Source organism: Eretmochelys imbricata, chromosome 1, assembly GCF_965152235.1.
Source record: "Eretmochelys imbricata isolate rEreImb1 chromosome 1, rEreImb1.hap1, whole genome shotgun sequence".
NCBI lineage: Eukaryota > Metazoa > Chordata > Testudines > Cheloniidae > Eretmochelys > Eretmochelys imbricata.
In genome coordinates, this window is record NC_135572.1 from 331,757,362 (window position 1) to 331,780,216 (window position 22,855).

The 22,855-nt window shown below is 45.4% G+C and overlaps 1 protein-coding gene across 1 annotated transcript in view; it reads left to right on the plus strand.

The window, feature by feature from the left end:
* The first annotated feature begins 8,721 nt into the window (after window positions 1-8,721).
* The window catches only part of LAMB1 (laminin subunit beta 1), a 70,229-nt gene continuing 56,095 nt past the window's right edge, over window positions 8,722-22,855 (plus strand). The window contains exons 1-6 of the mRNA XM_077835279.1: window positions 8,722-8,823; window positions 9,362-9,534; window positions 13,377-13,512; window positions 17,013-17,086; window positions 21,143-21,331; window positions 21,430-21,493. Coding sequence (XP_077691405.1) covers window positions 8,787-8,823; window positions 9,362-9,534; window positions 13,377-13,512; window positions 17,013-17,086; window positions 21,143-21,331; window positions 21,430-21,493 — 673 coding nt within the window. The 5' untranslated portion in view covers window positions 8,722-8,786. The remainder of the gene's footprint in view (window positions 8,824-9,361; window positions 9,535-13,376; window positions 13,513-17,012; window positions 17,087-21,142; window positions 21,332-21,429; window positions 21,494-22,855) is intronic.

Consider the following 22,855-nt stretch of genomic DNA (forward strand, 5'->3'; position numbering starts at 1 on the left):
TCATCAGCTGCTACTTAAATGCTGGAAAGAGGGTGAGGTACCACAAGAGATGCGTGATGCAAACATCATCACTTTGTATAAAAATAAAGGTGAAAAGGGAGACAGCAACAAATACAGGGGTATCTCGCTACTAAGTGTAGCAGGAAAAGCTTTCGCAAAAGTCATCTTAGTGCACCTACAACAGCTGGCGAATTGTGTCTACCCCGAATCACAGTGCAGATTCAGGGCTGGAAGATTAACTATAGACATGATATTTTCTCTGTGTGAACTCCAAGAAAAGTGCAGAGAGCAAAACCGACCATTGTACATCACCATAGTGGACCTAACCAAAGCATTCAACACAGTCAGCAGAGCACGTCTATTTGCAACACTAGAAAAGATAAGATGCCCACCAACCCTGTTAAGTCTTATACGTTCATTCCACAAAACATGAGAGCAACTGTCCAGTTTGACGAGTCCACTTCGGACAGGTTTGAGATGAAAAGCGGAGTGAAGCAAGGATGTGTTCTTGCCCCTACACCCTTTGGAATCTTCTTCTCGGAACTCTTGAACTGTGTGTTTAAGGACATGAAAGATGGAGTGTATCTCCACACAAGATCAGATGGAAAACTCTTCAACCTTTCCCGACTTAAGTCAAAGACCAAAGTAAAAAGGGGCTAATCAGGGAACTTCTATTTGCTGATGATACTTCCTTCATAGCCCATAATGAAGATCTACTACAAGAACTCATGGACCGCCTTTCAAGTGCCTGTCGGGCATTTGCTCTCACCATCAGCATCAAGAAAACGGTTGTATTAGGACAGGGGGTTCCACAAGATCTTCATGTGAGCAGGCTCACTGATTTCTCATGAGCATAAATTTGGGCATCTGTGCAAGCCTTTGCAGGACTGGGGCCATATTCAATAAGTACCTCTGAATTACCAGTCCACAATTATGCTCTACTTTCAGCCTAAATGTTTCCTCTCCCTGTTCTCACAGTTTCCAGAAAGCAGCAACCACAGCAGGAGGCAAATACTCTCATCTTTCAGGCCAGCCATTTATTTACTAGTAAAACTTTCCTCTCAGCACTAAGCTAACTTTGTTGCCTAATGATTAAGCCCATATGTGCCCCTTTCTGGAGCCCAGAGAGTTTAATAATTAGGTCAGAAGAAGAGGAGTAGGAGTTGAGAAGTGACTGTTTGCCCCTCTCAGCTGCTCAATCCCCTCCCCCCTGCCTTCCCAGTGATTGATGATGAGGTAGGAAAGCTACCATTACAATAACAAACTCCTCCACTCTCCCAGCAAATCCTGTCTCACCCACATCCCCTCCTGCCCCCACAGAGTCCAGGGGAAGAAAGGAGAATTCTGCATTCAGAAGTGCTCAGTTTCAATGCTCACCACTAATGAGAAACAGCCTTAGGGCCAGACTGCACTTCAAGTAGAACTGTGACTGAGAAGCCAGCTGCAGCATGCTTCCACTCGGTAGATGAGACCTTAGACATGTACCAAAACATGGGCAATATCCTCACGTACATTCAGAGGCCCCATCCACACACCAGCTTTTTACAGTGGTGCTAAGGAGTTGGGGCATGGCTGGTTAAACACATGATTTGCATCCCAACAGCATATGCTTAATAATCAGTTACTAACTGGTGAATATTAACTGTGCATTTAGCTGCCTGATCTGGGACATGGTTCAGTTCCTGTCAGCAGTGATGCACACCAGTATTTTATTGCATTGACAGACCATTCCACCCATGCTAATGTTAACTAGTAAGCGGTCAGACATCCATCCCAGAGTGCATATTCCCTCCATCATGAGGGTGCCATTTGGTGTGCCTGATCTCTAAGGACTCTGCCCCAGAGCGTGTAGCTGGCTTCTTCACCCAGAAGATGTGGGCTGATTTTAAATTCCCAGCACTTTCTCTTACTGGACATTGTCTAGATAGTTGAACATTGTGAGCTGCAGAACAGCCTCTTCTTCCCATAAATCTAGGAAGAAGGGGAAAGGGGGAACAAAATCAAAATACCCAGAGGTCTTGGCACAAGCAGCTGCTGCTGAGGCACTATGGGATACTGCGACACAGAAGTCCATCTGTAGTTCACTTACTCTGTGTCAGAAATTTTTGTCAGGCCTGCCAGACTCACTACACCTAACACACTGTTGTCATGATATAGACCCAAAAGATGGCAAGTAATATAATTGGAAAACTAATAGATCATTGATATTCTTGTGTGGTGTATGTACAGGGCATGTACAAAGAGTTATGGATATGTGCTAGAATTATGTTCTTAAAATGTGTCAGGCAAGTCATGCATAAGGCCAGTCTGCCCTAAACAGTGGAGTGTGTATTTGCTTGGCTGACCATCCTGGTCATCAGGCAGAGACAATGAAGGTGTATTTATATAAAATGGTAAACAAAGCCATCAAACTGACATGGGGAGGAGGTAACGACTCAACTGTCACCGACGGGGTGGGAAGAACCAGCATGAAGTCTTCACCAGACCACATGGCGTCTTTTCCTATAAGTTGTGAGTTTACTGAACTTTAAAGACGGGGGTCTGAACCTCAAATGATAAATAATTGAATCAACTGACTGTATACAATATTACTTTACTATAAAAGTATGCCAGGTAAGATCTTTTATGAAAGCTAATGATACACTGGTGATTAATATCATTGCAAAATGTATGTATTAACACTATATAAGGACAGGTTTCAGAGTAACAGCCGTGTTAGTCTGTATTCGCAAAAAGAAAAGGAGTACTTGTGGCACCTTAGAGACTAACCAATTTATTTGAGCATAAGCTTTCGTGAGCTACAGCTCACTTCATCGGATGCATACTGTGGAAACTGCAGAAGACATTGTATACACACAAAGCATGAAAAAATACCTCCCCCCACCCCACTCTCCTGTGATCACTTTAGATAAGCTATTGCCAGCAGGAGAGTGGGGTGGGGGGAGGTATTTTTTCATGCTTTGTGTGTATAAAAGATCTTCTACACTTTCTACAGTATGCATCGGATGAAGTGAGCTGTAGCTCACGAAAGCTTATGCTCAAAAAAATTGGTTAGTCTCTAAGGTGCCACTAGTACTCCTTTTCTTTTTACTATATAAGGAATTATGAATACTCACTTATATTATTCTTTAAAGTCTGTGACCAAAAACAGGTTTTTTCCCCCAGACAAGAGGGAAAGCAGCTATCTACCTCTCTGCAATGAAATTAAGCAAGATGTGACCAAAAAACAATGGACTCCCTATTTACATACGAATCAGCAAGGGGATGAGAAGTCCACAGGAAGGGAAGAACAGCAAAAGGTCATCCTGAGTCTGGGGACAAAACACTGAGTTTGGGAAGATATAAGGAGAGAGAAGAAACCATCTTGACATCCATCACTGGACAAACACAAGGGGCCAGAGCTCTTGGAAGCGGAGAAAGATGGGTCCTTCAGCCAAGGGGATTGAAGTCTCTGGGAACGGAATATAGGTGAGAAACCAGCTTAGGCAAAGATCTTTCACCTAGGAAGTCAAGTGAAACCAGCACCATGTACTTCTGTGAAAGGTCCTGACTGAGAGAAAATGGCAAAAATTTAAAAATTGTTAAGGAATCTACCTTGAACAAAGACTGTAGATTATTAAATTAGGTCTTAGCCATTAGAAAATATTTTTACTTTTATTTGCTTGTGACCATTTTGTTTTATACCTTGTATTTGAACAAACTTAAAACCTCTCTTTTTGTTAATAAATCTGTTTTAGTTTTAGTGTAAGCCAACCTCATGCTGTGTTTGAATTGAAGTGATCGTTAACTCCAGTTAAAGTGATAAGTTGTGCTTTTGTCTCTTTAAGGCGCAACGAACCTTATTAATTCTCTGAGCGTTTCAGGAGAGAGCGTTTCAGGGAAGAGGGTCTTGGGGAAATTTGGGACCAGGGGTGTTTGGGGTAAGTAGTAACCAAGGCTGGTGGAGAGCACAGTAGGGTTGCTGGGGTCAAAGCACTGAACTAGGGCTGCACAGCACACAGGGGCTCAGGGAACTGCATGCTTGTCTGCATGCTTTTGGGGGCTGGGCTGTGAGCCACAGCTGTAGAGCATTTTAAGGCACCCAAGGTTACAGGGCAGGAGGTGACAGAATCTCCAGCTGGTCTGGATTCCAATCCAAAATGTTACAGATGCCTTCCCAGAATATACTCAGGTAATGGTTAAGCAGCATCATAGAAGTGTAGGATGGGAAGGGACCTCAACTGGTCATCTAGTCCAATCATCTGTACTCGAGACAGATAATACATAATAACTAGACCATTCCTGACAGGTGTTTCTATAACCTGTTCTTAAAAACCTCCAATGATGGAGATTCCATAAGCTTCCTAGGAAATTTGTTCCAGTGCTTAACTACCCTGGCCATTAGGAAGCTTTTCCTAATGTCCAATTTAAACCACCTTTGCTACAATTTAAGCCCATAGCTTCTTGTCCTATTACCAGAAGTTAATGAGACCAATTTTTCACCCTCCTTGTAACAACCTTTCAAGTACTTGAAAGCTGTTATCATATCCCCTCCCTTAGTCTTCGCTTCTACAGACTAAACAAACTCAATATTTTCAATCTTTCCTCAAAGATCATGTTTTCTAGTCATTTAATCATTTTTGTTGCTCACCTCTGGGCTTTCTTCAATTTTTCCACATCTTTCCTGAAATGTGACATTTAGAACTGGACACAATTCTCCAGCTGATCCTTATCAGCACAAAGTAAAGTGGAAGAATTATTTCTTGTGTCTTGCTTACAACACTCCTGCTAATACATCCCAGAATTATGTTTGCTTTTTTTGTAACAGTACTACATTGTAGACTCATATTTAGCTTGTGATCCACTATAACACCCAGATCTCTTTCCGCAATACTCCTTCCTAGGCAGTCATTTCCCATTTTGTATGTGTGCAACTGATTGTTCCTTCTGAAGTGGAGTACTTTCATTTGTCCTTATTGAATTTCATCCTATTTACTTCAGACCATTTTCTCCAGTTTGTCCAGATCATTTTGAATTTTAATCCTATCCTCCAAAGCACTTGCAACCTCTCCCAGCTTGGTATCATCTGCAAACTTTACAACCTTACTCTCTATGCCTTTATCTAAACAATGTATGAAGATATTGAACAGAACTGGACCCATGACAGGTCTCTGTTGGACCCCTCTCAATATGCCCTTCCAGCTTGACTTTCAACAACTGATAACTACTGTCCAGAAACAGTTTTCCAACGAGTTATCCATCCACATTATAATACAGGGGTGAGCAAACTACAATTTGCAGGCCGGATCCGGCCCATGAGCCACGTTTTAAGCCAGCCCCTGGGCCACACCAGCGACTCGGTGCTTGAGATGGGGAGCAGGGTCAGGACCCGCACCACACGGCTCCCAGAACTACAGTATGGCCCTGCTTCTGCTCCTACGCGCTCCAATGGCTCCCTCCGGTGCTTCAATCAGAGCTGCAGGGGTGGTGCCTGCAGATGGGGCAGCGTGCAGAGCTGCCTGGCCACACCTCCGCGTAGGAGCCAGAGAAGAGACATGCCAATACTTCTGGGAGCCTCTTGAGGTAAACACTGCTCAGACCCTGCACCCCCAGAGCCTCTCTCCATGCCCCAACCCCCTACCCCAGCCCTGATCCCCCTTCTGCTCTCCAAACCCCTCGATCCGAGCCCGGAGCATCCTCCTGCAACCCAAACCTCTCATCCCCAACCCCACCCCAGAGCCTGCACCCCCAGCCGGACCCTGCACCCCTTCCCGCACCCCTACCCCAGCCCTGATCCCCCTCCTGCCCTCCAAACCCCCAGTCCCAGCCCAGAGCACCATCCTAAACCCCAAACTCCTCATCCCCAGCCCCACCCCAGAGCCCGCACCCCCTCCTGTACCCCAACCTCAATTTCTATTCCCTGAAGTGGCCCTTGGGCCAAAAAGTTTGCCCACCCCTGTTGTAGTAGCTCCATCTAGGTCAGGGGTCTCAAACTCCAATGACCACGAGGGCCACATGAGGACTAGTACATTGGCCCGAGGGCCACACTGCTGAGCAACCCCCCCACCCCCGCTGCCGCACCCCCTGCCCCCACTCTACCCCTTCTGTGAGGCCCCACCCCTGCCCCGCCTCTTCCCACCCCTTCCCTGCCCCCATTCCAACCCCTTCCCTGAAATCCCCACCCCACCCCAACTCTGCCCCCTCCCTGTCCCCAGGGAGTGCAGGAGGGGTGCGGGGTGCATCGGGGGCTCAGGGCAGGGGGTTGGGGAACAGGGTGGGGCAGGATACAGGGTGTGGCAGGTGGCTCGGCAGGGGGTTGGGATGCAGGAGGGGTGTGGGGTGCAGCAGGGGGCTCAGGGCAGGGGGTTTGGCTGCAGGAGGGGTTTGGGGGGCTGGTCCGGCCCAGCACGCACTGGGGGCAGGACAGGCTCCCTGCTGTCCTGACCCCGTGCCACTCCGGGAAACGGTCAGAACTGCGGGGGCGGAGGGGGCACAGGGGTCTGTGTGTTGCCCTGGCCGCTTCTCCAGGTACCTCCCCTGAAGCTCCCATTGGCTGGGAACGGGGAACTGAGGCCAATGGGAGCTTCAGGGAGGTACCTGGAGGAGTGACCAGGGCAACACACAGACCCCTGTGCCCCGCCCCCGCCAGGTCCCGGCCACTTTCCAGAGCGGCACAGACGCAGAACAGGCAGGGAGGGAGGGAGGCAGGGAGGGAGCCTGCCCTGCCCCCGGTGCGTGCCAGGACGGAGCCGCTCCAGGTAAAAGCTGTGGTGCAGCAGGGAGCTGGCAGGCCACAGACAATAACCCCGCGGGCCACGTCTTTGAGACCCCAATCTAGGTTATATTTCCCTAATGTGTTTATGAGAAGGTCACGTGAGACAGTATCAAAAGCCTTACTAAAGTCAAGCTATACCACATTTATAACTTCCACCCAACCACAAGACTTGTTACCCTGTCAAAGAAAGCTATTCGGTTGGTTTGACAAGATTCGTTCTTGACAAATCTATGTTAACTGTTACTTATTATTTTCTGGGTGTTTGCAAATTGACAGCTTAATTATTTGCTCCATTATCTTTCTGGGTACTAAACTTAAGGTGCCTAGATCTGTAATTCCCTGGGTCATCTTATCTTTATTCCCCTTTTTATAGATTGGCACTGTATTTGCCCTCTTCCAGTCCTCTGGAATCTCTCCCATCTTCTGTGAGTTTTTGAAGATAATCACGAATGGCTGCAATGAATGAATGAATGAATGAATGCAAACACACAGCTGTGATGACAGAAAAGCTGCTGTATAGACATAAAGCAAACTGAGTTACTTGCAACTGGTTACAAAATCATAGCTGGAGTTGCAGAGTGGACAGGACTAAAATGGAATCATCTTGTAACTGGGTTGAGGGACAACTGTGTAATAACTAGACCCCTTTATATAGCTGTTTGTAGGGAGGAGGACCTTAAGTCCCCACTGGTTGCTCATGTGTGCGTGAGCAGACACACACAGCTCACAGAATGAAACAGTCTATACAGTTCATCTTGTTTTATCCTTTAAAGTTTTACTTCTGGGTTAAAAATCGTATTTAAAAATTCTTTTCCTGTGTTACTAATAATGCCTTGCATTATTGAAACTGAAAACTTCTAACTTTCACCATTTATATTGTTTGTTTTTCTTTGTTACACTTAGCTTTGACCAGTGATGAGCTGCCAAAATCTTAACAACCGGTTCCCTATAAAAAGTTCTGATTTAAGGGATGTGCCAAGAGGTGGAGGAAGCGTAGTGGCAAGGATGAGATTGCACAGATGCAAAAGGGGCTTGTTGCAGGGAGGGAGTGGCACAAGGGAGAAGTGGGTTCCTAGAATCATAGAATATCAGGGTTGGAAGAGACCTCAGAGGGTCATCTAGTCCAACCCCCTGCTAAAAGCAGGACCAAACCCCAATTTTTGCCCCAAATCCCTAAATGGCCCCCTTAAGGATTGAGCTCACAACCCTGGGTTTAGCAGGCTAATGCTCAAACCACTGAGCTCTCTCTCTATATATATAACCACACAGGCCCCATCCAGCTGCCAGGCCACACCTCCACCAGCAGCCCATAGCAGTGGGTCTCTGTAGTCCCCAAGGTCATGATTACTTTGGGAATATGGATCATGACAGAAAACGTTGGCTGAATGAGCTTATTGCCCTTTGTGACGACCAAGGCAGTTATGTTTAAAACCGTGTTAGCCGAAGAGTTAACTATGATCCACTATCACACGGTGGAACGCACCTTGACCCTGTCTACACTAGGTGCTAAGTTGCCTTTTACCATGTTAGTTAAGGCGGGTGAGCGAACAGGGTGGCTAACGTGCTGCATTTCCCCAGCGCAGACGTGGCCCAGCTGAGGCGCATGGCTAAGCGCAGCGTTGCAAACATTGGCAAGAGCCCGGAGGAACTATGCACTCTGTAAACAACTAGCACGATTTGGCGTTGCGGGCAGAAACAAAGGCGAGGACTGGAGCGGCCGTGGAACCCGCTGCAGCCGCACCAGCTCCTCTCCTGGGTCTGGGGCCGCAGCCCCCACCCCCCTCCAGCGCCTGCGTGAAGGCGCCTCCCAGTGCCTCTCCGCCTGAAAGTTTCTTCTCTCCGGGCAGTGCTGGGCTCGGGGCTGGAGGAGCTGGGCGCTGGGGGCGAGGACGCGCCGCGTGCGCTGCTTTCCTGTTGGCCGCCGCCCAGCCAGGGACCGTCTCCCTCGGAGCCCGTCGCCTCCTTTGCGGGCACATAGGGCGAAGCTGGGCGAGCGCTTTCTCCTGCCTCCCTTCCCGGCGCGCGTGGGGAGATGGGCTGCCTGCAGACGTACCTTGGCGCTCTCCTAGGTAATTCGCGAGGCCCCTGTTTGCCTTGTGCCGCCCCCCCCGGCTTGCCCCGCTCGGCCCCAGGGCAGTAGCGGGGGCAGCGTGGTCAGATCGTCCCGCCGCGCTCACCCCCAGCCGCGGGCTGGGATCCGAGGGTCTCGGTAGCTGGGCTGGGTCGCCCAGAGCCCAACTTGCTACGGCTGGCAAGTGACTCCCCCAGCCGCCGCCAGCTGCCCGTGGCCCGCATGGGCACGTCCCTGCAGCTGCTCCGGGCCAGGCAGCGCGGCCAGGGTAGGACCAGCGTTGCCTCCCGCGCAGACAGCTGGGGCTGTGGGATCCTGGAGCGGTGCAGGCGCGCTCACCTGGGGGGTGCGCTGAGCCCCCCCGGGGGAGGTCTCCTCTGCCCTCCCCATCGCATGGGAACCCCCCGCCCGGTAGCTCTGCCCCAGGGTGTCCGCGCCCCCCCCCCCCAGTGCCCCGAGCGCTCCCTGCGCCCGGGACCTGCTGCCCCCGCCCGGCCTCGCTGCCCGCCTCACCCGCTCTGCCTTCCCCCGTGCAGGGCTGTGGGCCGCCGCCCTGGCTCAGGAGCCCGAGTACAGCTACGGGTGCGCCGAGGGCAGCTGCTACCCGGCCACCGGCGACCTGCTGATCGGCCGCGCCTCGCAGCTGTCCGCCAGCTCCACGTGCGGGCTCCACCGGCCCGAGCCCTACTGCATCGTGAGCCACCTCCAGGTAAGGGCCCGGTGGGGGGAAGGGGCTGACGGCTGCACAAACAGCTGGCGCTGGGGAGGGGCGGAGAGGAAGCCGAGTGCATCCCTGGGGCTCAGCTTTGTTTGCACAGTTGCATCCGTCCTGCGTTTCCTGCCCGGGGTTGTCTGGCTGCCGGGATGGCAGGAAGCACCTTCTCCCAGGAAAGGAGCGGGGGAGTTGGGCGGGAGCACAGGGGCAGATGCTGTACCTGCCTGGGAATGCTGTGCTGAGGGGGGCCAACACCACCCCTCCCCCCCATCCCACTGCTGGGGCTCTGTGCCCAGTGCTAGCCACTGGCACCTCCCATTCCCCTGTTCCCCTAAGCCCTGATCCGGAATCGGAGCCTTCCTCCCCCCCAGCTCTGTAAAAGAGTGAGCACCCAGCATGGCCGTGAAAGCCATGAGTGTCACCCAGCCCTCTTGGGAGATGCTTCATCACATGTGACATTTGAAACTAGACTGGCCAAAGCTAGGACAATTCTGTATGGAACAATCCTGCAGGGGCTGGGAGCAGGATCCCTCCTGCCTCTAACAGTGATGAGTCTTTTGTGCTAGTCAGATTAAATTAACCTGAACTACTATACTTCTAAACAGAAAATGTTCTTATATGCAATCTGGCCAATGGTAACTGCATTATTTAGTATTAAAAATACTAACTCCTCCCACCCACCCAACAAAACACTAAATAAGATGAACAATATATTGGGTGTTATACTAAATTGGGGGCCCTTGAGTTGCTTGGGGCCCTAAGCAATTGGTTAGTCTGTTTAGGCCTAGTGCCACCACTGGCAGTTATATTGCGGAAAAGGATTGGGGGTTATAATGGATCATATATTAAATGTGAGTTAAGAATGGGATGCAGTTGCGAAAAAGGCTAATGTCATTCTGGGGTATATGTCATACATAAGACACAGCAGGTCTTGTTCTGCTCTACCTGGCACTGGTGAGATCCCATCTAGAATACTGTGTCCAATTTTGGGTGCCACACTTCAAGAAAGATGTGGACAACTTGGAAAGAATCCAAAGGAGATTGATAAAAGGCTTAGAAAACCTGATCTATGAGGAGAGGTTTTAAAAAATGGTCATGTTTAGTCTTGAGTAAAGAAGATTGGGGGGGAGGTAAAGGAGGACCTGATAAGTCTTTAAATATGTTAAGAGCTGTTAAGAGGAGAGTGATCAATCAAGTGTTCTCCATGTCCACTGAAAGTAGGCCAAGAAGTAATGGGCTTAATCTGCAGCACAGGAAATCTAGGTTAGATATTAGGAAAAACTTTCTAACAGTAAGGATAGTACAGTATGGGAATAGGTTTCCAAGGGAGGTTGTGGAATCCCCTTAAGAACAGGTTAGACAAATATTTGTTCTGCCTCATTGTAGGGGGATGGGCTAGATGACCTCTCAAGGTCCCCTCCAGCCCTAGATTTCTCGAATTCTGTGATATAGAGGCAGTATAAATAGCATGTCTAGCTATTTGCACCCTAATGTACTTATACGTTTAAACCCAATTTAACTTGATAAGTTAAGTAATAATGTGGTACAGGGAGTTCAATTCATACTTTTTCAGGCTTGTACAGAGCCGTCTAGACCACTTCCTGAATCAAAGTCGGTCTGTAATTACATTTATAGTTTAAATTCTGGCATTTGGCGTGAGGGAGGGTAGTTAAATCTGTATGTGTCATCAAGGAAAACAAAGTTGTCCTTGCTTCTCTAGTTCCCCTCTTTAAATAGAAAATATGACTTTATGTGAAAAATAGTTTAGCAAATTCCAGGTTTCCAAGACAGAAGGGACTATGGATACATGTAAAAAAACCAGTCAGTATAAATGGAGCTATATTACATTTGAAAGTAGATAAATAATCTCAACCTGAGTTTACAATGTCAAAAACACTAGCCCAAATTCTATTGTTCTAAGTGGAGCAAAACTCCGTCTGAAAGCAATGGGAGTCTTGTTCCATTCAGGACCGTAGAATTTGGCCCAAAATATATTGCTTCATAGTATACTTGAACAAACGTGTTGTGTCAGCTCGTTTAGTATGATAGTGCGCTCAGCACTTTGCAGGATTGGGCCCCATTATGGCTATAGTAAAATTTCTGACATAACTTGCAAGATTTCAAGTGTTCCCTTATTTTTATTCTTGCAATTAAATATTCTGAGTCAGCATTGTATCCTTGGTTGCTTTTGTTGCTCCCCGCCTCCCCCTCAAAGGTGCAGAGTATGGCAGAAAAGACATGGTTAGAAGGGGGATTCTGAAATTTGCCACCTCTCTCTGGCAAAAATAGGATTTGCGGATGCTCAGAAGTCTGTGAGAGTGAACCTTAGGGAACTGTCCTGCTCCAATTTAAATAATAGACATCTTTGACCCTGATTTCACTGGCAGGAGGATTGGGTCTATATTTGGGACCCCTATTGTGGCTGGTTTGGGAGTGCTCATATAGATTAGCCCAAATCTGACTGTATGGGAAAATGATAGGGACATGCATAAAGAATTGGGAGGATACACAGACCACAGAGACTTGTCTTGATTTGTTTGCTCATGGCAGGAATGACCGAGGGCTTGTGGAGTATGAACTCTGTGACTGGGGACTACCAGGAAAAGGGCGCCATAAATGGCACTGATCTGTGTGAAACAGCATCACTTACTGTATACTGTAGCAACATCTCTAATGCTCAGCTCCTTGACTGCTGAGGTGCTGTTTTACTAAGGGCTGAGTGAATGTGAATGTAGCCTCCACGCTGCCAACAAGGCCATCCTTAACTGCCTATTTGTCCAGTGTTTGGACATGCCCCATTCTGCTTTTTACCATGCTTCCCCTTATGCTTGCTTGGAAGGAGCGCCCAGTAAAAAATCCCCAGTACCACCACATTGTCCTCTTTTGAATCTCTCTGTAAAACCCATCCGAGCCATGATGCCCACATAACACTTGACAATAGTTAGTGGCTCCTGCACTGTGACCAGCTGTGTATTCAAGCTGTTTTACCGTTATCTCAAGCTCCCCCTGTTGGTCTGTCATATCCACCTATTGTCTCTCGTCTTACATTTAGATGTAACTTCCTTTGGGCAGGGACTGTCTCTTCGTTATATCTGAGCAGTGCCTATCACAAGTGGCTCTGGCATATTAGGCACCTTTACAATACGAATGAATGATAATGACAGCTGTTATGTTACGCTTGTTCTGTGGAGGAGGGTTAGTCACTGAGGCCCATGATTTCAAACAGGTGCAACTTGGGGCTGCACGCACAAGTTAGGGTTGCATTTGTGCTCATAACCATGTGTGTGCTCAACCTAAATATATGCTTGAAAATTTGGACTCAGTGGTGAAATTCCACCCTAGTAAATAGGACCTACACTAAAGCTTTACAGGGGACTTTGAGCTGCACAGGGCTTTGTCCAGGATATCTGTAACTTGGAGAAGCAAACACTACTTCACAGAGCATTTGAACTTGTTGTTTTCTGGTTCTATGTTTCAGCATAAATCAGATTAATAGTTTTCTGTAAACATTAATATTTACTTTTGAATTGTGCTAGAGAGTAATTAGTCCCTGGAATTAGTTTTAAGTAAAACATACTTCCAATAAAACTAAAGCTTATTGAATTCCTGTCATATTTTTCCCTTTGGCCTTCAATTTACATTAATTTAAGAGTAAATTATGCTTTCTTTCATTTTTAAAGTAAAAAAGGCAAATCTTTTTGATTCACTCCACCGAAGGCACGAAGAGCTAGACGTAACACTAATGCAAAATAAGTTTATCTTCAGGGAACAACTATTACTTTTTTGATACAATAACCAACGCTAAGACTAATAAGTTAATTGTCTTATTATTTCAGGAGGACAAAAAATGTTTCACCTGCAATTCCCTGTTCCCCTTCCACGAGACTCTCAACTCTGATAGCCATCTTATTGAAAATGTGGTCACAACATTTGCTCCAAACCGTCTCAAGCTGTGGTGGCAGTCAGAAAATGGTATGTAGTTCATCTGAGGATCTTTTCTAGTGAACAGAATTGGTCACCCTTGATTGATTTAAAGGTTCTAGTGTGTTTTGTTGTTATTTGAAGGGTTGTTAGTGCTGCATGGAGCATTAGTGTGTTAAGCACAGATCCCTTGGTAAAGCTAGATTCTTTGATTTATACTTGAGTGGTGTTTTATTATAAACAGTCTTATGAACTTTAGGAATGCTGGAAAAAAGTATAATATAAGCTTTAAGGAATCTCTTATTAAGGTTTTTTAAAAATATATATAGATTTTGTATATTGTGCCCAAATCTCTTGTGCTTAGTGGAGTGAGCAAAGAGGGAGGAAACAGCCCCCAAGAAGCATCCCAGTGCAGAGCAGCCAGAACAGCTGTACACTGTTGTTCCTCCCAGCCTCTGGCATAGCATGCCTATCAGTGGAGGGAGGAGGTGTGGCTAGAGTGCACAGTGCTCAAGCCATTGTCACGCAAGTACCCTGAGGCTGGTCCAGTTTATGCCACGGACTGGACAGGACTCCTACAGCTTAAAGCCACTTTGGCTCTGCCCTTCAGGAGGAGTGAAGAATCAGGGCCACTCTCTCATTATTCACTATCACCTCACTTCTCTACTCAGGCTATGTATTCATCTGCCAAACAATATAAATGAACAAAGCAAGCAAATCAAAGCAAATAAAAACCACACACATTAGTTTCGTGGGGTTTTTTCCCCCTCTAAAATTTCTTTCCGGAGTAAGCCACTCCTTTTTACTTTTACAGCTGTGCTCCCAGCCTGCCTGAATTTCCTCAAGCTCCTAAGAATTTCCTAAAGCTCCTAAGATACTCTTTTTTTTTTTTTTTTTTTTTTAAATAAATGTTATGGAAGGCACAGTATTTGGCAAATATGTTGGCAAAGGCTCTTACTGTAACTTAACGAACACTGTGATGTTTTGAAAAACGCTTTATTAGCCCACTAAAAAGAAGTTTACTTGATGTCCTTTTTTAACAAGTGAGATTAATCCAGCTAGCTATCTGTCTCCACTGTTTCTAGTTTAGCATTCCAGATAACTCATGTTTTTTGCAATAGACTTGGCAACCTACCAACAGAAAAGTTTTAGCTTATAAGGTCACGCAAATGTCCCTCAAAAATAAACAACAAATGATTCTTTCTTTCTCCATGTAGGCATAAAGCAGCAAGGATCGTTGTATTTCTATGTGTTCCCCACACAAAATTATAGCTGTTTAAAAGTTGGAAAGCACCATATTTCCTTGGGTTATTTTACTTGTCTTCCTCTCCTCCCCTCCCCACACCCCTTTAAATCATCTTATTTGTTTTTATGCTACAAACTAGAATGTAATGAGTTTCCAGCTGTTTCAAGAGATCTTTTCACATGCATCAAATAACTGGTTGTGTTATCTTCCTTCAGTATACAGTCCTAAAATTTTGATCATTTATAGTTATACAACTTGAAAAATCTCTCTTGCTGCTGGTAAGTTGGAAAGCTTTCATTAATGAGTGAGGGGACCTGAAAAACCAATTTCTGTAAAATTTAACCTTTCATTTGAAAAACAATTGTAGGCTTCTATCCCTTACAGTTATAAAAATAATCTTTAAACTGTGAACCCCTGCAGTGCAATCTCTGACTGTGTAGACAAAGGGCTCCTATGCCTCTGTTTCTGCCCATAAGTTTCTCCAAGCAGCTGCTGAGTGAAATTAGCAAGAATCTGCTGGGTTTCATTGCTGATATTCAGGAAGTTGTAGGCAGGTGTATGGCAGTTTCATGATACAGTAGACCCTCAGAGTTACGAACTGATCAGTCAATTACACGTCTCATTTGGAACCAGAAGTATGCACTCAGGCAGCAGCAGAGATAAAAGAAAAAAAAGCAAATACAGTTCAGTATTGTGTTAAACTACTAAAAATATAAAGGGAAAGTTTAAAAAAAAATTGACAAGGTGGGGAAATTGTTTTTGTGCTGTTTCATTTAAATTTGAGATAGATAAAAGCAGCATTTTTCTTCTGCATAGTAAAGTTTCAAAGCTGTATTAAGTCAGTGTTCAGTTGTAAACTTCTAAAAGAACAACCATAACATTTTATTCAGAGTTACAAACAACCTTCATTCCCGAGGTGTTGGTAACACTGAGGTTCTACTGTACCACTCAGAAAACTATGTGCCACATCAGAGGCAGGTATGGGGGATATACATGGCTGAGGAGGATTTGGGAAATAGGCTGGGGCAGAGTAGCAAAGACACCTTCACTTCCTTGGGATAGCCAGGAGGCTCTGCGGTCAAGGTCAAAGAAGAGAGAGGAAAAAGCTCCCATCCAACAAGCAGAGGTTGGGGGCAGGTGTGTGTGTGTCTTACAACTGGAGAGACCCACTGCCAGAGGCTGATACTAGAACTGGAGCCCTCAGCCAGTGTCCAGCATCACCACTATGGTATGAATTCCATCACCCTGAATCTTATCAGCAGCTGAGGGAGGGGGCAGGGCTTCTCATCAGGGCATTATAAGGGAGGCCACCTCCAGTCCCCCGGCTATCTTTTTGTATCTGCCTCTGTCTAGCAACTTTAGTTCTGTTATACAAACCAAGATAAGGGTAATCCAGTCTCATGCTTTGGGTGTATGCTGATTGACACAGGGGACAGGAAAGAATGCCCCAGCTCCTTCTGTTATGCAGCATTGCGTAACTGGCTAGAAGTGAAATCAATATCCTCGTCTGTAAAACTAGAATTAAATAGGCTTTGGGCAGGGGACCTACATGGGGCTTAGGGAAGTTTGTTGGTACTAGTCCAGTTAATTCAGGCCCTCGCCTGATCACTAGGCTGCCCCAAACACCCATGTTCCTAGGCAGAGAGCCATTTGCAGAATTTCAGAATCCCTCTGCATGAGAGCTCAGCAGTCCAGCTCCTAGCAGAAAACATTATGGTTCATTTCCATTGCACGTCAGGCCTTTCGCTCATGCAGAGCGAAGTGAGGGCCAGGATTTCATCCTTAGTGGACTGTAGAGTTTTTCACTTTCTTCTAAAGCATCCGATAGAGGCCTCTGCAGAAGGTTGGATACCAGACTAGTGTGTGATCATTGTGTATGATCTTGTGTGTGAATCACTTAACCTCCCCATGCCTGAGTAATGGGGTATTGTAAAATGTAAATGTAAAATGTAAAATCTGTAAAACAGGATAATGATACTGGAAATACCTCAACTACTGGGGTAAAGTGAAATATGCTAAATGTCATACAGACTAAATACACATTCAGCACTGTATAAGAAATAATATCTCCAATTGGCAATCCCATGTAATGTGATGTTTAGGAAGTTTGCAAACACTGTGTCTTCACCGCAATTCCCTAATGTTTATTGTAGTGCTAATCCATACATTGTTCTGTCACAACATAACAGCCAAAGTCAAGAAAAAGATCCTTATGCTACCAGAATGAGGGTCTCTTAGGAAAATGATGAAGTTACTGCTGAGAAATGTTCCTGTTTACTGTAGAATTTCCTTTTTCTGCCTTTAGGTTTGGAAAATGTAACTCTCCAGCTGGATCTGGAAGCTGAATTCCATTTCACTCATCTCATTATGACCTTCAAGGTAAAGAATCCATAGCATTCTCACAAATCACAAACTGGAGCACTGTGTAATCTAACATCTGTCATGGAGGGCAGTTGTGGGCTTAACTGGTTATTTAGACTAAGATCGATAGATATATATAATGTTCCAGTTTTGAAGACACAGGCTTTAATAAATGCATTAAAAATGCTGTTAATATTGGAATGCAGGGGAGATGGACTTTATAAGCCTGTTGGTGTCAAATTTTTAATTGACAATCTTTGTATAAACAGATAAGTTTCCGCTTTGAATAAATCCAAAACTCATAAAATAGAAGGAGATTGAAGCGCTCTTCTGTTGCTGACTTGCATTTTATATTTGGGTTTTTGTAGCAAAAATGGAACTGTGGGGTCTTACCATCATTTTAGACTTCAAGATTGTGGAAGTGTGCAAAAACTGTGCTTTGGGTTATCTGTTTGTTCTTTGTGTGTTTTGTATTTTACAAGATCATTATCAAAATCAACATAGCTGCAAGTTTTTTGGTTTGTTTTGTAAGCAATCATTTTCACTTGGCAAATGAAAATGTGTCCAAGAGGACATCTGTGCCTTTGTTTCCTTTCAAACAGATGTCCTGGAGAGACAGATTATGTACCATGTGTCTCAAAGTACATTTTATTATGAAGGCATTAGTAGTGACTCCATAGCTGAATTTAATCTCTAAATTTTACATGCTAACTTTCTAGGACAACTGAATACTCTATAATATCCCTGGGCTACATCTCAAACACACACCTCTGCTTCCACCATGACCCATCACATGTTACTCTCCCACAAGGTGGCACCCCACCAAGCTCCCATATTTCCTTACCAAACTCAGCTTCCAAACACTGGTATGTATAAATGTCTGTGTGTATTAGGATTTAAAAACTGAATGTGGTAAGGCAGTATGGGGTCATGGCGAAAGATGGAAGGAGGACTGGATTGGGACATGTGGGAACAGGATTGCTTAAGGGGAGTGAGCCTGGGGAAAATTAGTCTATGTACAGAGAATTGTGGAGCAAGGGACAGGACTGAGAGTGGCAGGAGGAAGAGTGCAGCAATGCAAGGGGTTGCAGGGCTATGTGAAAGGCATAGTAGTAGGGGTTGCCAACTTTATAATCACACAAAACTGAACACCCCTTCCCCGACGCCCCACCCCCACTCGCTTTATCTCCCCTCCCTCCATTGCTCATTCTTCCCCACCCTCACTCACTTTCACCAGGCTGGGGCGGGGGTTAGGGTGTGGGAGGGGGCTCTGGTCTGGGGCCTAGGGGTTTGGAGTGCTCGATGGGTGGTGGGCTCTGGGATGGGGCGGGGGATGAGGGATTTGCGGTGAAGGGGAGGTCTCTGGCTGGGGATGTGGGCTCTGGGATGGGGCGGGATGAGGCGTTTGGGGTGCAAGAGGGGGCTCAGGGCTGGGGAGGGGTCTTGGGGTGGAGGTGCAGGCTCTGTGATTGAGTTTGGGTGCGGGAGGGGACTCTGGGCTGGGGTAGGGGGTTGGGGTGTGGGAGGAGATTTGGGGTACAGGGTCCCAGCGGCGCTTACCACAGTTCTCAGGAAGCAGCCACCAGGTCCCTGCGGCCCCTAGGCTCATGGACAGCCGGGGAGGCTCCGCGTGCTGTCCTCACACCCACAGGCACCACCCCCACAGCTTCCATTGGTCGGAGTTCCTGGCCAATGGGAGCTGTGGAGCCGGCACTCAGGTTGGGGGCAGCGTGCAGAGCCTCCCTGGCCACCCATAAGCCTAGGGGCTGCCGACTGGACTCTTAACACATGGTCAGCGGTGCCAGCCAGAGCCACCAGGGTCCCTTTTCGACCGGGCATTCCAGTCGAAAACCAGTAAGGATCCTTAGATTATAAGATCTTTCGGAAGGCAATGTCTTTTTGTTCTGTTTTTTTACAGCGCCTAAAATAATGGGGCTCTAGGCTAATACTGGGGTTCCGAAGTGCTAAATCAAATTATGAATAATAATACATATAATTGTTGATGGCTATTCATGCCAATAGTCATCAGATACTTTCTAAAAAGCCTGGCAAATTTCCTTACACCAAAAATCTTGGTTAATTTTGAATTAAGGCTGCTTCTCACTCAAATGCAAAACTTTACTCTGATCTTGTACCTTTTTTATGGGCAATAGACCTATTTAATGCTGCATGTACACCTATTGGTTTGATGTGTCTTGTCTGGGTGAGGTCAGAGTGAAGGGTTTGTGTTTGGGTGTGATCATGAGGGATTAAATACATGCATTGTGAGTGCTCCTGTGTTCAAAGTGGAAGTGAGCTTGCTATGTAGTTGTGGCTATGGAGAGTGTTTGGGTGGAAAGGTGTGAAATTTGAGATTGGTATGGATGTGAATGTTGATTTCAATGATGACATTATTGATTTTTAGTAATTGCTTTGGTGGGATTTGCTCTTGAGCAATCTTAACTCTTAAATTATCAAATTCTAGTTTGTAGGACACAAGTTAGTACTGTGGATGATTTGTTTCAGCTAAGCAGGAATACATTTTAAAACTGATAGACCTACTTTTGTGTTTGGCTTTTGGAGGGTCTTGCCTACATATATAAAACAAATGAACTAACTGTTGCTGACATTGTCCTCTCCGTGCAAGCCATGTATTAAACCATATATTAATTTAGTTATTTGAAATGCTGGTAGGTAAGGAGAAAAACTATTCATATAAAATAAAGAAAGGATTAGATTGTATCAGATCATGTCAAAGTTTGGTCAAAGTCAGTTAAAGCAAAGTCATTATGGATCCTGGGAGCAGAGTCTTATAAAACTGGCCGAGGATGAATTTCTCAATCTGGTGGGGAAAAGACCAGTTTCAGTTGCCTATTCAACCAACAAGACAATTGTTAGAGCACTAAGAAAGATCATGCAGACAAATTAGGATTGCCAACTTTCTAATCGCATAAAAGTGAACACCCTAGCCCCGCCACGTCCCTGAGGCCCTACCCCCCCCACTCACTACATTCCCCCTCCCTTGGTGGCTTGCTCTCCCCCACCCTCACTCACTTTCCCTGAGCTGGGGCAGGTGGTTGGGGTGCATGAGGGGGTGAGGGCTCTAAATGGGGGTTCAGGCTCCGGCCTGGGGCCAGAAATGAGGGGTTCAGGGTGTGGGAGGGGGCTCTGGGCTGGGGCCGAGAGTTGGGGTGCGGGAGGGGGTGATGGTTCCAGCTGGGGGTGCGGGCTCCGGGGTGGGGCTGGGGGTGAAGGGTTTGGAGTGTAGGAGGGGGGTTCCAGGCTGGGGGGGGATGGGGTTGAGGGATTCAGAGTGTGGGAGGAGGCTGCAGGTTGAGGCAAGGAGTTGGGATGCAGGAGGGGGGTGAGGGCTCTGGGGTGGGGCCAGAAAAATGGAAAAATATTACCATTGTTCTGTATGTGTGACTTGACAAGAGACCAAGGATAAGAAAGGGGAAATATGTATAACTGGATTCCCTCCTCTGTGCTCCATCGTTCTAGGCCCCACCCCATCTGACAGGAAATGAGAGGCCTCTTTGATCTTCCTGTGAGCCAGGACTGACTGGGATATAAAATGGGGAGCTACAGTAACTGGGGAATCTGCACTTTTTTCACTGACCTTAAAAAATAATAATCTTTCTCCAAGTATTTCTCTCTTACCTTCATTTTAAATAGGAATCTGAAGTCTTAGTAGCTTACAGTAAACAATCCTTTATTCTAAGTTTGTGTGTTGCATTATGAGTATGTTTAAATGTCTGCGTACCTATAATTAGAAATATCATCATTCCAAAGATACACTCTGATTAGATTTGCATGATTCAAATGAAGGCCTTACCATAATCTGTCTCCAAAAATGAGCTGTAGCTCACGAAAGTTTATGCTCAAATAAATTTGTTAGTCTCTAAGGTGCCACAAGTACTCCTTTTCTTTGTGTGTAGTAGCAGTAGTAAAAAGAAAGTTGGGACGAAAATAGAAAAAATATCATTCTATAGAAGAAGTCTTGAAATTCAGGCACACGAGTTGCTCCTTCTAACAATTGATTCCAAATAATATTTAATAGTATATAACCATTTGCTGTTTTTTGGTTTTGTTAAGACATTCCGCCCAGCTGCAATGCTAATAGAAAGATCATCTGATTTTGGAAAAACCTGGAAAGTATATAGATACTTTGCATATGACTGTGAGAACTCCTTTCCTGGTGTTTCAACTGGACCCATGAAGAAAGTAGACGATATCATTTGTGATTCCCGATATTCTGACATTGAACCTTCAACTGAGGGAGAGGTTGGAGGTTATTTTTATATATAATGAAGACTTTTTCTCTGCACATTTCAAGATCCCTTATTATAAGGTTGATTCTTTCATTTTTCATTTTTCTTTAGGTCATATATCGTGCTTTAGATCCAGCTTTTAGAATTGAAGACCCATATAGTCCAAGAATTCAAAGTATGTACATAGTTACTTTTCTTTCACATTCTAACTCTTGTATTTTTAAATGGCTGGGGGGGGGGGGGACTTACAAGCAAAAAATCAGCCCCAGTACGGCCTCAGAACTGCACCAGGAACCAGGGGTCCGCTCCACTGACTTTAATGGGTCTCCACATGGGAATAAGAACCAGTGTTGCCAACTCATGGTTTTTTACCATGAGTCTCATTACGGTTGATGTTTTTCATAAAGGCTCAACTCCTGGTGTCATGGGATTATGTGAGAATCCCCACTTCCTTTTTTTTTTTTTTTTTTTTCAAAAAGGTGTGTGTGGGGGGGGGGGGATTCTAAACCTCATTGTTTCAGAGAAGAGCTTGAAAATGTGACCCTTCCCCCACCAAAGAAAGCTGATAAATAAAACCCCAAATTTATGATTATTTTTTTTAAATCTCATGATATTTTTAGCTAAGCTAAAGATTTTTGTGGGTCTGACTCATGATTGTTGGAGTTGGCAATACTGAGTGCCCGCCCACATTGATCTGATTGTAGGGTTCGCTCCTAGGACATTAAAAGTAATGCATCAATTATTTACAGTTATTGGGACAAAGGAATGCAAACATACAAATCTGCTGCTGTATGAAAGCATACAATTTGAAAAAGAAACTTCTTTAGGCATTTTACTTGCATAAGGACAACAGGATTTGGCTTTAGTTTAAGTTAGTATCTAACAGTGTAAAGCTGCCTGGATGAGACAGCAAAGGAGAAGAACTCCAGTAGAAGGCTGTATGCTGGCTGCTGCATTGATTCAGTGTTTTCTGTTTAACCAAAGTTTAAAAAGAGAAATTTATAAGGAATTCTATTTTTACTAGCTTAGGCCGAGGATATTTTCAAACATGGGAGAAAAACAAGGTTTTAATAATATCAAGGCAGAAAGAGTCAAAGGTCAAATTAATTGCTATAATGTTGTCTTCCTGCGAGACCTCTTCCTGTGAGAACAGTTACTTTTTATTTGGTAGGATCAAGATGGTGGTTTTTCCCATCAAAATACAATTAATTATATTCAAAGGGTGTGAGGGCATATAAAGAAGAGGATTATATTTGTATCCTAAGTGTTTCTGCAATTTCCATCTCAAGTTCTTCCAAACATGCACACAGTCTTTGAAGCTCATACTCCACTTGTCAGTACTTCCTTAATATTAACCCCGACCCATTTTACATTTTAAATCCGAAATGTGGTTGAAAACTAAGACATCTGTTGTGGCACTGCCATTAATGTTAATATTCTGTGGATGTATGTATCAACAGCAAAATAAATCCCAGTTTTGTTTAAATTAATCTAGTGTATATATAGTGATCATATTGGGGAGAAAACAATCTCTGGT